This window comes from Penicillium chermesinum (assembly GCF_028974085.1).
Source record: "Penicillium chermesinum strain IBT 19713 chromosome Unknown utg000002l:1.0-5270490.0:1.0-5274688.0, whole genome shotgun sequence".
NCBI classification, from domain to species: Eukaryota; Fungi; Ascomycota; class Eurotiomycetes; order Eurotiales; family Aspergillaceae; genus Penicillium; species Penicillium chermesinum.
The window spans coordinates 2306889-2319476 of record NW_026695312.1 but is presented as its reverse complement, the minus strand read 5'-3'; the positions used below and the strand labels follow the sequence as shown (position 1 = coordinate 2319476).

The following is a 12588-nucleotide window of genomic DNA, read 5'->3' as shown; positions in this document are numbered from 1 at the left end:
GCTGATCTGCTGGAAGCACGCCAGCCAAACCCTAGCTGCTTCACCGCATACGCGTGTTACCTTTTCGCGTTGATCACACGCGACACAGGCTATTCGCTTGGTTTCCTGCAGCGCTACATGAAGATTCGTCTATAAAAAAAAAGCTTGACAGTAAAACGGGTCGACATGCTGGTGACTAAACTGCACCTGATCTATCATCATAGTCCTCGTACAGCTAGGAACTTTCAGGTGCTTCAAGTTCTCTGTGTAGGAATGAAATGCCAACTTGAAGCCCAGGTCGATGAAATATTTTGAGTGAACCGGTATTATGAGCCTTTTAGCCTGGCCGTTTCATCTCCGAGGTATTTCCGAGTTCAAGTAGTAAAAAAGAACACGACGAGAAGCGTCGAGAGACGAGGGCTGTGAGGATATGACTCTCACTTATATCTATCCCACTACGGAGGACGTCGGCAGCAATGGCCTGACAACGTAAAGAGCCTGACAAAGTAAAGAGCAACGGTGTGGAATTCTGTGAAATTTGATCGCTGATCTCGGGAGTATGGGCTGACAATTTCCCAGGCAAAAATTCCCAGGTCCACCCTGGCTCTCCACTAAGTACCCGTGCCAAATTGGTTACATCATCGTTCCGTCTCCTTCTTGGGTGGGCCAGCGGTACAAGTTATTCTACCGTGACACGTCCACACGGCATGCCTCTACCGTGACACGTTCATACCGCAGCATTCGCCTTCCGCCTTCAGCTCCCGCCATTTCTATGAAAAACCGAGAATTAAGGGATCTTACTAATTGCCTCAGGGTTCGGAGTCTGGACATAGAAGGATCGTCTTCTTATTGGCTCGCGGAAGCCAAAGGGCAGCGAAGCAATGCCAAGACCAACTATGCAGCCGGCGGGTTCCGCCAACTGAACCCTTCGTACTAAACCATTGAAATTTAGGAGGATGATACTGAATCGGTCGATTTCCACGTGACCGGCGGGATTACGGCCTCTGCGCTCTGCGGAGCTTTGGGAGTGGAACAACCTCAAGTGGGTCAACAAATTTCGAGGACTCTGGGCCAGAGTCAATTTCAACCAAAGGGTGTTTGTTGCTCGCCACTCCCAGAGCCACTGGATATGGTCATATGTGCATAACTCATGTGTAAATCTTGACTGACAGTTAGCTAAACTGTGTAGTTAGTTACCTAATCATTTAGCTCATTCAAGGTCTGAGCCAGTGTGAGGGGAGGCCTGGCCATTCGAAGCGCTCCACGCCAGAAGACGCCCTACAGGGCTTATTCGAGTCACACCTTCTGACCAGCCTTGCCGACTTACCGACGAGCCGTGCCATGGGTTGGCTATTCTCCATAGGGCAAGGCGACGCCACAGGATTTTGCGAGTCGGAACTAGTCGATATGTACTTGGCGAGAATGGGAACTACTACTCCGTACTCCGTAGATGCAGCTCAATTCTTGTACTGGCAGGGCCCCATGTAGGGCTGCGCAGGGATACAGTCCATACGGCGCTGGAACAAAGACCATGAGACATGCGCCTCAAGCGTGGCACCACGATGTCCCCATGCCACGTACCATGAGGCACGTTTTCTTCCGCCCATCCAAATCGTTCGGCGGCCCATAGCGGCTTCAAAATGCGGCATTCATCGACAGCGGATGTTCTAGAAGTGGGTCTGAGATCGTCCCTCCCATGACGGTACTGACTTCGCGCTGAGACCCTGGCCCGCGTCATCTGTACCTGACCATTTCGTACTCGTACCCCGTAGAGTATACTTCGATCCCAGGCGAACTGATGAGCGGTAGGAAATATTTCTTTCTAGAATGCATAGGACAAGCCCAAGAGTTCCATTTGACGGCCCTTTGTTACAGAGCCATGGACGTACCGGCCACTTTAATTCCATATATCCGAATCGGCTTGCCTTTGCCGTCTAGTCGGTGCCGGCGTTTCCGGATGAGCTTCAAGTCTGATGACAGTCCACATAGTGTGGTTCATGCCCTCGGGGATTGCTTGGAAAGTTAATTCTCGTTAATTTTTTCTTCCAGGCTGTGGAGGAACAAGGATTCTGGAAAAGTGCAATGCTTATAAATTGAGCTAGGTCCCTGTTTGGCCCGCATGATTTTGGAATTTTAGTATTTAGCTCGCAGCTTTCCAATTTTTTTTTTTTTTAATTTTTTTCTTTTTGGTTGCGAGAGGGATTGCCAGAAAAAAAAAGAAAAAAGGAAAGCTCCCTATACGACTTTCTAACCTTTCCATCTTTTTCTCCAAATTCCCGAAGCACTTATACGAAACATTGATAATGGTGGCGCAAATTCTCTCGCCTGTCGCGCATCCTCCAGAGCGCATTGCCGGGCGTGGCTCTGAAAGCGACAGCTCTGTAGACGAGATCGCAGACCAGAAACAGAAGCTCTTCGCAACAGCATTGGGCAAGAATGGAAAGGACTTAAATAAATCGGCTTCTCCCAAGCGCTGGAAAACATTTTGGGCCTCATGGCGATATCTATTGAACCTAACCCCTAAAGAGGTGGACGATTTCATGGCATCGTACGTCATTTACAATCTCGATTGGTCGGACGAAAAGCAAATGACCGAGACGCTGGGCCCCAACTATCAAGAGAAAGTTGGCGACTGTTTGAAGTCGTACTACGGAGTGCTCAACCACCTTTGCGCGCTGGGCGACGTGGAAAAGATGTATATCCCCCCGTGGATGAGCAAGAAAGCAAACTGCCTGGAGAATCAAATCCTGTACGAACGTTCCATCGCGCAGGACATCGGCCTTTCCGCCGGCGACAAAGTCCTGGACCTGGGCTGCGGCCGCGGGCGAGTGGCGGCCCATATGGCACAATACACCGGCGCCCACGTCACCGGCCTCAACATCGACCCGAACCAGATCGCGCAAGCGAAGCTCTTCAACGAGGAACGCGGCCTGTCCAACTCCTTCGTCACCCAGGACTTCAACTCCCTCCCCCTCCCCTTCGCCGACGAGAGCTTCGACGCCTTCTACCAGATCCAGGCCCTGAGTCTCTGCAAGGACCTGCCCGCTCTCTTCCGCGAGGTCTTCCGCATCGTTAAGCCCGGCGCTCGCATTTCTCTCCTCGACTGGATCAGTCTTCCCGCTTACAACCCCACGGACCCTGAGCATGCGGAGCTTATGCGCCGGGTCAAGCCGTTGATTGGGGCCGTGGGCACCCCCACCCAGGCAAGTCTGGAAAAGGCGCTAACGGACTCCGGGTTTGAGATAGTGCGGTCCCAGAACGCCAGCATTGACGGGCTGCAGGCCCCGCTGATCGACACCGTTGACTTGTACTTTCGTACCCTGCGGCAGGTTATTCTCGCGCTGGTCAAGGTCCATGCGCTGCCGCGCCATTTCAAGACCCTGATCAATCGCCTGTGTCTGGATGGACAGGCTTTTGTCAAGATGGATACGATGCGCCTGGCCACGACGAGCTATAGTATCATTGCGCGCAAGCCTAAGGCTTAAGCGAGGTGTCTCTACACCAGGACTTTTTATAATAAGCACGGACATGCTCTGTGTGACAGAGCGGGGTACCTACTAAAACCTGCGTTTCCTTTCCTTTCTTCTCTTTTTCTTTTTTTTTTTAATTGCTGATTCATATGGGTTTCCGGGCCGACCCACCCCCGGGTTTCCATTAGTTCTGGTTTGACCTCATACTGAATTCCGCCTTCTTTGGAAATACCCTGTACAGCTTTAGAGTTAGATGGTCTTGGAGTTCATGGGCACTTTGGTGCTTTCTATGACCTTGCAGCTTGGAGTTTTTTTCTTTGCTTTTTTCTTCTTCTCTTCTGTTGGAGTTCAATGTCTATGTCTGCATCAGTTTTACCTGCAATCGATGAATTGCATTGCCTCGAGGAGTAAATGTTTCAACGGCGCAAGTTGTTTCTACGCAATCGCTGCGCTGACCACGAAGTTTCGTTGCTGGGCGTTTATCGACAGCTACCATAGACCTTGACAGATTGGGACGCCTAGGGATAAGGGTTGTATGTCCCATTCCCGTAACAAGGCCCGTCAATCTCATACCCACTCACATTCTGCACTGGCACTCCGTCGGCTCCAAAACGAAGCACATTCGACCCATAAGTATACGGTAGCCACCCGAGGGCAGGAGGCCCCTTCACAGGATCCTTCAAGAAAGCAAAAATCATATCTTGCATAGTCTCACTCGTCTGAGCCTCCGCCTCAGTCGGGCCTGTCGTGGCATTCGTCGTATTCAGCCAGTAAGTACCGTATATCATCGGGTTATCCGAAGAATGATAGGCCCCAAGCCAGGGAAACGGCTCCACATGAGACCACCGTCCAGCATACTGGTAGCGGTAGGTAAGGCGGTTCGCAGCGTGACGCATGTTACTCGTGTTTGCGGTGGCACAGACCCAGCCAGAGAGGGTGCCCGCGACAATGGCCGGTTCCCAGGGGCCGACTGTCACGTTCGAGGAGGGCCATGGAGCTAGCGTAGCGTCGTTGTTGGCGACGTCGGAATAGATGCTGGGGATATTGGCGAGCTTCCCTTCCGCAGCCCTGGCAGTGTAGTTTGAAAAGACGAGCTTTTCGTCAATGATCGGATTGAATGAGATTGTCTCGTTGGTGGTGCCGATGAAGTTCGTTATCTGTGTAGCAGGGACGTTTTGGAAGCACTGGAGCTCGGCCTTCGGGTTGTTGGGAAAGTCACAACCTAGACTCTTCGCCACAAAAGTAAAGTTCGTGTGCGAATAGTCCTCTGTGGCAGTGCCCTTCAGCGCGGTCCCGGACTGGGAGAAGCTGCTTCTCACAATCGGGTTATCCCAGTAAGCGTAGTTGTGGTAATCAGTACTAATGGCACCTGCGGACTGGCCCCAAAGTGTAATAGCCTCCGGGTCTCCTCCAAAGGCCTCGATGTTCTCATGGACCCATTCAAGGGCTTTGCGCTGGTCAAGAAGACCGACATTGGGCGAGTCGGAGCCTGCAGCGTTGGGAAAACCGAAGATGCCCACGCGATAGTTTACAGACACCACAATATGTCCCTGGGTACGGCTAACCCAACTCTGGGGCTTCTGGCATATAACGTCTACTCCACCGGATGTGAAGCCTCCACCAGGTAACCAGACAATGACTGGAAGCTTGCTGCCTTTGGCAACATGATACGGAGTCCAGATAGCCAAGCGGAGACAGTCCTCTGACCCTGTCTGCAGACTCTGGCCATTGGAGTGATTTTGGTTGCCGTTCTGTGGCAAGAAGTAGGTTCCATATGTATTCCAGAAACTTGGGGAGGTCCCCTCGAATTGAGGACATGAGGGAGGGAACCGCGTCGAATAGATATGTTCGTCGGAGTGAGGCAAGGTTTCTGGAGGTAGAAAGCGGAATTTTCCCACCGGAGATTGCGCATATGGAATGTTTCGGAATTCCCGAACAGTTGCATGGTAGGAATTCTGGACGCCTGTGAAGATGCCAGTATTGGTCTTCACAGTCAAGGCGGAATCGGAGGTCGCCTTTGAGCTGGCCCGTCCCACACTGGCAAGCCAGAGCAAGGACACGAGGAATTGCATATTGGCAACTAGAAGCAGTCAAGGGAATATTTAGGCTCCGGTGGAGATGGCTATAGGGTTTCAAACTTCGGGTTACCAAGTGTAGCCTTTTTTCCATCTTTAGATAGCCTTTGAACTGACCGGGAAGATTGCTATGCGGAAATCCCGAACCCCTGATCTGAGAAATGAACTCCAGAGGACCTCCACTTGAGCAAGCCACTTTCTAAGCTTATTATGTTATGAGGGGTGACGGCACTACGCCTATGGCTACTGACTGCCGATTTATCCGCTCTTTCCGCAGACATCTCAATGTGATTTGTGGGGTGTGGATGTTGATTGCCAAACTAAGACATATTGAGTGCAAGATCCCCACAAAAGTTGCTGGCCCCCATGTACCCCGCCCTGGCTAACCCTTCTCTCGGGTAATAACCAGAGTCAGACTCGAAAGTAATACTGTATACTGTCAATGATATGGCTGTGTCATGCCACCCGAAGGAATAAATATCAGAAGAAAGTCCCAGCCATCGATAGGCATGGTGGGGTTCTAAATACCTTCAGGGCCTTCACGAGTATGTATGACGCAGAAAAGCATATTCATGATATAGTAGGCAAATAAGCACAGCGTAGGAAGACACATTTAGCATGTAGTCCTATAGAAAAATGAACATATGTCTTTGAGCAGTTCTCCCTACTAGTGCTACTGCTATCACTTGTAATGAAGTGCCAGGTCCCTGTCACAACTCATTGAGGTGCGGCATCTTCACCAGCCGCCCTCGCTCTTTTGTTGGCTATTGGACTGCCTTCAGAAGGCAATACAGTATAATCAAGTCTGGCATTGGCACTCCCTGGACCACGCTTTCTCGCAGCGGTTCCCCAAGTATGTTCTCAATTTCAATTAGATTTCCCTTCTGTACGTCCGTCAGCATGCTCGGAGTGATATCAAGTTCTCTCAGGTCAATGTAAACACTCTGACTGAAGAATCTGGGACATAGATCATGACCAAAAAAGAGACGAGCTGCTTTTGCAAGTTCTGGAAACTACTAAAATGTTAAATTTTTTGTATGTTTAAAGATGTTATATAGATAGGAAGATCTGAAGGGGACTGGGCTTATTTTAAAGAGTATATTAATCTCATATAGAATGTGTTAGACTAGACGAAGATTGATATGTTAATATTGAGTATAGGAAGAAGGATGGATAGATTATGTCAATGGTGGCCTACGTTGGGAACAGAAAAGAACCAGCAACGGCGCTCGTATTCGAGATACTAGAACTAGAGGAGGGGAGGAGAGAAGAGAGGCGGAGGAGTTACTGTAGCGACCTATCTACTCCTACGCGAACCTCTATCCCATCTACACCCACCTCGTAGTTCGGACGGTCCTCTTCCAGCGACAGGGCGGTAACGGGAGGCAGAATAGAGCGAGCGGTGACAGATTATATATAAACCTAGATTATTATACAAAATATTAAGTAAGAGAACTCTGTATATAAACCTGATTATTTAGTATTCTGGATTTTAGTATGATCCAATAAGGGTTGGTGGTGTAGGATATGTAACCATGAACATACATCAGTATTTGATGGGGTAGGTGAAGCGGTATGCACACAGACTTTTGTCCCCTATTGTACCAACACCTCTAAGTTTCCCCACTACCAAGATGTTCTTATCGGCACCCATAGTTGGCCTTACTCGAGGCAAGAAAAGGCCGGAATTATGGGTCAATATTCGAAAAATCATATTCATTTGGAGAAAGCCTTTCGATTCTCTATTTTGGAAGTCTCTGGCATGTCAAGTTTCCTTGTAATCCCCAGCGTAACTTAGTTACGTGGCCTTTGACAATTAACCCGACAGCAGCTCGCAGACTCGAATTCTTGCCAAAGAAGGAAAATAATACGAAAGACACGAACGTAAGCAGAAAGGAGCACCGCTATAGGGCGATAAGAAGTAACTCGAACTACCCCGCGACGCCTTCCAGTACATTGCTCCACCCGGAATGAGGAAAGGCACTCGCTTAAAACGCTGGCTAGTAAGATAAGAGATAGCACGATTGGCCTTCGGCATATTAACACCAGAACCTGCATTACCATTTGCTTCCATTGAATCTTATTTTGCGTGTCGCGTGAAGGTAGCTTCTCCCGTTCCATAATAAATAGGATGACAGACCGCAAGATCTCCCTCGAAGAACTCAGTCAGCATCAAGAAGCGGAAGATGCTTGGATGGCCATAAACTCTGTTGTTTGGAACGTCACCGGTTTTGCTGGTATTCATCCTGGCGGTCCAGATATTATCCTGGAGTACATTGGCCGCGATGGCAGCGACCAATACAACAGTGTCCATAGCTCCGGACTTGCCGCGAGGAACTTCGAAACATCCCAAAGAATCGGCGTCCTGGATGCCCCCACCAAAAGTAATACAGACGCAGATCGTGACAACAGAAACCCAAAGCTGGATCGGGAATTACCTGGTTTGGATGAGATCATCAACCTTCACGATCTTGAAGATGCTGCCGAGAAGTCTCTGAACGAAAGGTCCTGGGCCTATCTGTCTGGCGCAACAGACGGCAGCATAACGAAGAACAGAAACTGCAGCATATTCGAGGAAGTTTATCTTCGGCCGCGAGTTGCAAGGCCGGTAGGTTCGGCAGATACAAGAGTCAAGATCCTTGGTGACGAATATGATGTGCCTATTTTCAACGCTCCTGCGTCACTCATGATGCTCGCTCACCCGGACGCCGAAATAGCTCTTGCGAAAGGGCTAGCCGCAAGTGGCAGCACGATAGTGATTCCTACCCTCGCGTCCTACTCGACAGATGAGATCGTTGAAGCTCTCCCGAAAGGCCATCCTTTCTTTTTTCAGCTTTATACAAGTCCGGACAAAAGCGTCCTGGACAAGATAATAGATACGGTCGTCAGGCTACAGCCCAGAGCCATCTTTGTTACTGTGGATCTCCCAGATTTTGGCAAAAGAGAAGCAAATGAACGATACGAACGGAAGGTAGCGAAACAAAAAAAAGACAGTTCCAAGACAAAGCAAAAGTCGAACCAAGCTCGGTCGGCAGGCGTTGCTATTGATTCAGATCTCAGTTGGTCCAAGATCCAATGGCTTCGAGAACGTACAAATTTACCTATTTTTGTCAAAGGTATCCAGTGCGCCGAGGATGCATTACAGGCCTGGAAGATCGGATGTCAAGGAATCTACATCTCGAATCACGGAGGCCGAGCGGCTGATACGGCGCAGCCCACGCTACTAACCTTGGCTGAGATCCGACTCCGGTACCCAGAGCTCCTGGAACAGATGGACGTCTTTATCGATGGTGGCGTTCGGCGAGGAACCGACGTATTGAAGGCCATTTGTCTTGGGGCGAAAGGCGTATGCCTTGGTAGACCCTTCTTCTACGCTCTGATGTATGGGCAGGACGGGGTTCAATATGCAATGCAAAGTAGGCTATGCCGGGTGGACCCGATTTCTCTTTTCTTTTTGGTAATCGCTAATTTGTTATGCTAGTTCTCAAAGACGAGCTGGTGACAGCTATGAAACTCTGCGGCGTTGCTCGCCTTTCCGAAGCTCACCCTGGACTCCTGAACACAAGAGCTCTGTTGAACCAAGTCGACTACGGAACAGAATTCAGAAGCAAGCTATGAATGCAGAAAATGATATGGCTTGATGGCGGCGCCGATGTGCCCCCTCACCCTCTATCTCTGATAAAGCGCAATGTACCTTTTCCCCACCGCTCTGTGTTCGATTCGTCTGGAGCTGCATGGTCCCAATTCGCCGATTGGCTCTCTAGACTGAAAAACACATGAAAATATCCTGGATTGAGCCACCACCTCATCAATGAAAGGCTGCCACGTCTTTGCTCTGACCAGCATAGTTGATATGCCCATTAACCTTAACCATGCATCGAATCTAAACTCTTGAGAGCATGATCAGAAGTGCAGCTTCACTGTAATCATCAAAGTCAAGTGTAGCATCCTTGAAGATTGTAGTGATCTGTAAGAAAAGCCTGGTTTATTTGATCTATGGACATTGTCTACTACGACCTCAGGCGATATCTCCCCACGATACCATCCATCAAGCGGCCAAACTGGGCCCCCTAAATTGCGGCACGCTAGCCTCTTTGGGAGATTTGGATACATCCTTGCTTCATGCGCCCTTCGCACCTGGCGCCCTAGGTTGATTGTCTGCAGTCCGCTGCACCTACTTACTCTCATCAACACCCGCGTTTGACTGGGCCCATAGCGAGAACTCCTCGCTTCCGCCCTAAGACCGCTGCAACCGCACCACCCCGCACCCGCATCCAACACCCCACCACTGCCTTGTTTTCTCCCCAATTTCACAACCCGGCCTTGATATGGCTCCTCGACCATCATCCGTGACGGCCTTGTCAGCGCCTGGCAAGGTTCTTCTCACGGGTGGATACCTTGTCCTCGACCGCAATTACACAGGAACGGTCTTTGCTCTGGATGCGCGCATCCATATCGTCGTGCAACAGCTGAGACGGGGCGCTCGCGGAGGTACGGAAGGCAAAGCTGCGCCAAGTGAGGCGCAGTCTGGATCTGCGGCTGAGGAGGGCGAGGGTAAGGATACTATTGTGGTGCGCTCCCCGCAATTTGTGGACGCTATCTGGGAATATGCGATCCAACGATGCGAGAACGGCGGAGGCGTGAAGGTCATTCAGAAGGGAGAGGGGTAAGGAGTGCCACATTATTGCTATGGACTGGCATAATTCGAGTATGGGGATTCTGATGTGACTGACAAAGTGGTTTCTAGGCGCCGCAATCCTTTTGTCGAGACCTCTCTTAACTACGCATTGACATACATCGGCTATGTTGCCGACTCTAAGGACTTCGGCTCATTGTCGATCACCATCTTGGCAGACAATGACTACTACTCGGAAACTGCAGGATCGAGAGGCCCCGCTTCGCAAGCTAGGGGTGGGCGCTTTGTCGACTTCGGTGTTCCACTTCATGAAGCCCATAAGACTGGCCTCGGATCGTCGGCTGCTTTAGTGACGGCCTTGTCTCCGCCCTGGTGATTCACCGTACCATGCAGGCTGAAGACCTCGGCGCAGGCCGTGATAAACTTCACAACCTGGCCCAAGCTGCCCACTGCGCAGCCCAGGGTAAGGTAGGCTCCGGCTTTGATGTGGCCGCTGCGGTGTACGGCTCATGTCTCTACAAGCGGTTCTCGCCAGCTATCTTGGAGTCGGTGGGAGATGTCGGCTCAGAGGGGTTCGAAGAGCGCCTATTTGCCGTGGTCGAGGATGCTGACCCGGCTCACCCGTGGGACACGGAGTGTGTCGACTTCGGAATGCAATTACCCCGGGGAATGCAAATGGTGTTATGTGATGTTGACTGCGGCTCACAGACACCCTCAATGGTAAAGAAAGTCCTCGAATGGCGAAGAGAGAACAGCAAGGAGGCCGATATTCTCTGGGCCAGTCTACAAAATAACAACGAGCGACTCCGCCAGGAGCTGAAACGTCTGGCACAAGACCCTGATGCCAATACCGATAATGAGTTCACCGAGATTAGCACTCTCATTCAGCGTACCCGTCATCACATCCGCACCATGACCCGCCGGACGGGCGTTCCCATCGAGCCGAGTGTGCAAACAGAGCTACTGGACAGAGCCTCCGAGGTTGAAGGTGTCGTCGGTGGTGTGGTACCCGGTGCAGGTGGATACGATGCTATCGTCCTACTTCTTCGAGACGACCCCTCGGTCATGGGCCGATTGAATGAGCTTTTCGAAAACTATGAAAGTATGACCGAGGACGACTTCGGAGGAAAGATCGGCAAGGTACGACTATTGGGAGTGCGACATGGATCAGAGGGTGTCAAGAACGAAGTGCTTGACCAGTACGCTGGCTGGGTCTAGACAGCATAAGGCTAGACTTGCGGTCAGGCATGATGGAACCTATCTTACACGATCACATACTGTACTGGCGAATACTTGACTAACCACCTCTAACGGTGTGACACTTGACTCAGAGTTGTCCTGCTGGTATCTTCCCTTCCATGTTCATATTTAGGCCTGAACCATAGGGAAATGTGGAATAAGCCCAAGGCAATCACTGATCTTGTCCATCTCAGGTCCCGAACGACCCGTCTCCGTAAATCAATGTTTGCGTACTTTATCCTATCCGATCTCTGGCCCTTGCTGACCCGGGCAGCGCGTTCTTTCCTCATAACTGAGATCATAGCTGCATATACTATGAATAATAATCATACACTTGGGGCTCATGCGAAATGACTACAGGTACCACTAAGGACTGCCTCTCGCAAGAATGAGCATTCAAGGCTTACTATTCAGATACCTGGCATGAGCGTCGTAGTCGCCCATGCCACTAGTACTGATAACAAAGCTATCGCCGGCAGAATGGCAATGAATCCAGTCGAATACAGGCTCTTGATGCAAGCCTTTTTCTATGTCTGCTATCCCCCATGCAAGTATATGCTATATCCCTGTGCGCTAATGTCGAGGTGTGTAGCCAAAAGAGCCTTTAGACCTTATGTGCAACCATGTGCTTTCGAACTTTGATTCGGCCTGGGGATTAGCTGAGTATGGAATTAGCCCTGTGTATAATCCCCGGTCTTTTTGCAGGGATGTTTTTTCTGATGTCATGGACCCTGGAAGGTTTTTTCAGTGGCCGTCTGCTGGTACGTATACTCGAAATGCATTAACTTCAACTTGAGTTTTCTATTCTCACGCGAGAGAAGCTCATGTGGCTCGCAGCTTGCAAATGGCGCAGCACATGAACCTCGTTTAGTTGTATATTAAATGCCACAGAAAACGAGCGTATGACAATGCGTCGTATGCTGAGCTTGTGTACGAAGTACCTCGCATCCAGTACCGGACCCTCTCAGAGCAGGATTTCGCGGTCTCTTTGGTCCTAGACTCGGCAAATCCTTTCGCCCTGGTATACTTGAGGTCTTCCTGTTCATAAGAAATGCAAAACCTTGACCCCTAGAAGTTCAGATTTGTCGAAAGCTTTACGCGAATAGCCTCGGCTACTTTAGGGTTCTGTACATCGACGTTGATTGCCCCGTTCCGCCAGCGTTCTGAGCCTTACGGGACCGCCGATCCT

General features: G+C 50.3%; 5 protein-coding genes across 5 annotated transcripts; 4 read left to right on the top strand and 1 right to left on the bottom strand.

Moving 5' to 3' along the window:
* Positions 1–409: 409 nt before the first annotated feature.
* Positions 410–916, top strand: N7468_001693 (uncharacterized protein; the record flags this gene model as incomplete). Its single annotated transcript, XM_058470990.1, has 2 exons — positions 410–468; positions 559–916. The coding sequence occupies 2 exons, from the start codon at positions 410–412 to the stop codon at positions 914–916; spliced, it is 417 nt and encodes a 138-aa protein (XP_058334131.1).
* A 1366-nt stretch (positions 917–2282) lies between these two features.
* N7468_001692 (class I SAM-dependent methyltransferase) lies at positions 2283–3464 on the top strand (the record flags this gene model as incomplete). The annotated part of the gene is made up of 1 exon (XM_058470989.1): positions 2283–3464. The coding sequence occupies one exon, from the start codon at positions 2283–2285 to the stop codon at positions 3462–3464; it is 1182 nt and encodes a 393-aa protein (XP_058334130.1).
* Positions 3465–3967: 503 nt separating this feature from the next.
* Positions 3968–5521, bottom strand: N7468_001691 (Alpha/Beta hydrolase protein; the record flags this gene model as incomplete). The annotated part of the gene is made up of 1 exon (XM_058470988.1): positions 3968–5521. One exon carries the CDS (start codon positions 5519–5521, stop codon positions 3968–3970), a length of 1554 nt encoding a protein of 517 aa, XP_058334129.1.
* Positions 5522–7655: 2134 nt separating this feature from the next.
* Positions 7656–9142, top strand: N7468_001690 (FMN-dependent alpha-hydroxy acid dehydrogenase family protein; the record flags this gene model as incomplete). Its single annotated transcript, XM_058470987.1, has 2 exons — positions 7656–8940; positions 9006–9142. 2 exons carry the CDS (start codon positions 7656–7658, stop codon positions 9140–9142), a joined length of 1422 nt encoding a protein of 473 aa, XP_058334128.1.
* Positions 9143–9852: 710 nt separating this feature from the next.
* erg8 (phosphomevalonate kinase) lies at positions 9853–11378 on the top strand (the record flags this gene model as incomplete). Its single annotated transcript, XM_058470986.1, has 3 exons — positions 9853–10190; positions 10272–10509; positions 10554–11378. The coding sequence occupies 3 exons, from the start codon at positions 9853–9855 to the stop codon at positions 11376–11378; spliced, it is 1401 nt and encodes a 466-aa protein (XP_058334127.1).
* Between the last annotated feature and the right edge of the window lie 1210 nt (positions 11379–12588).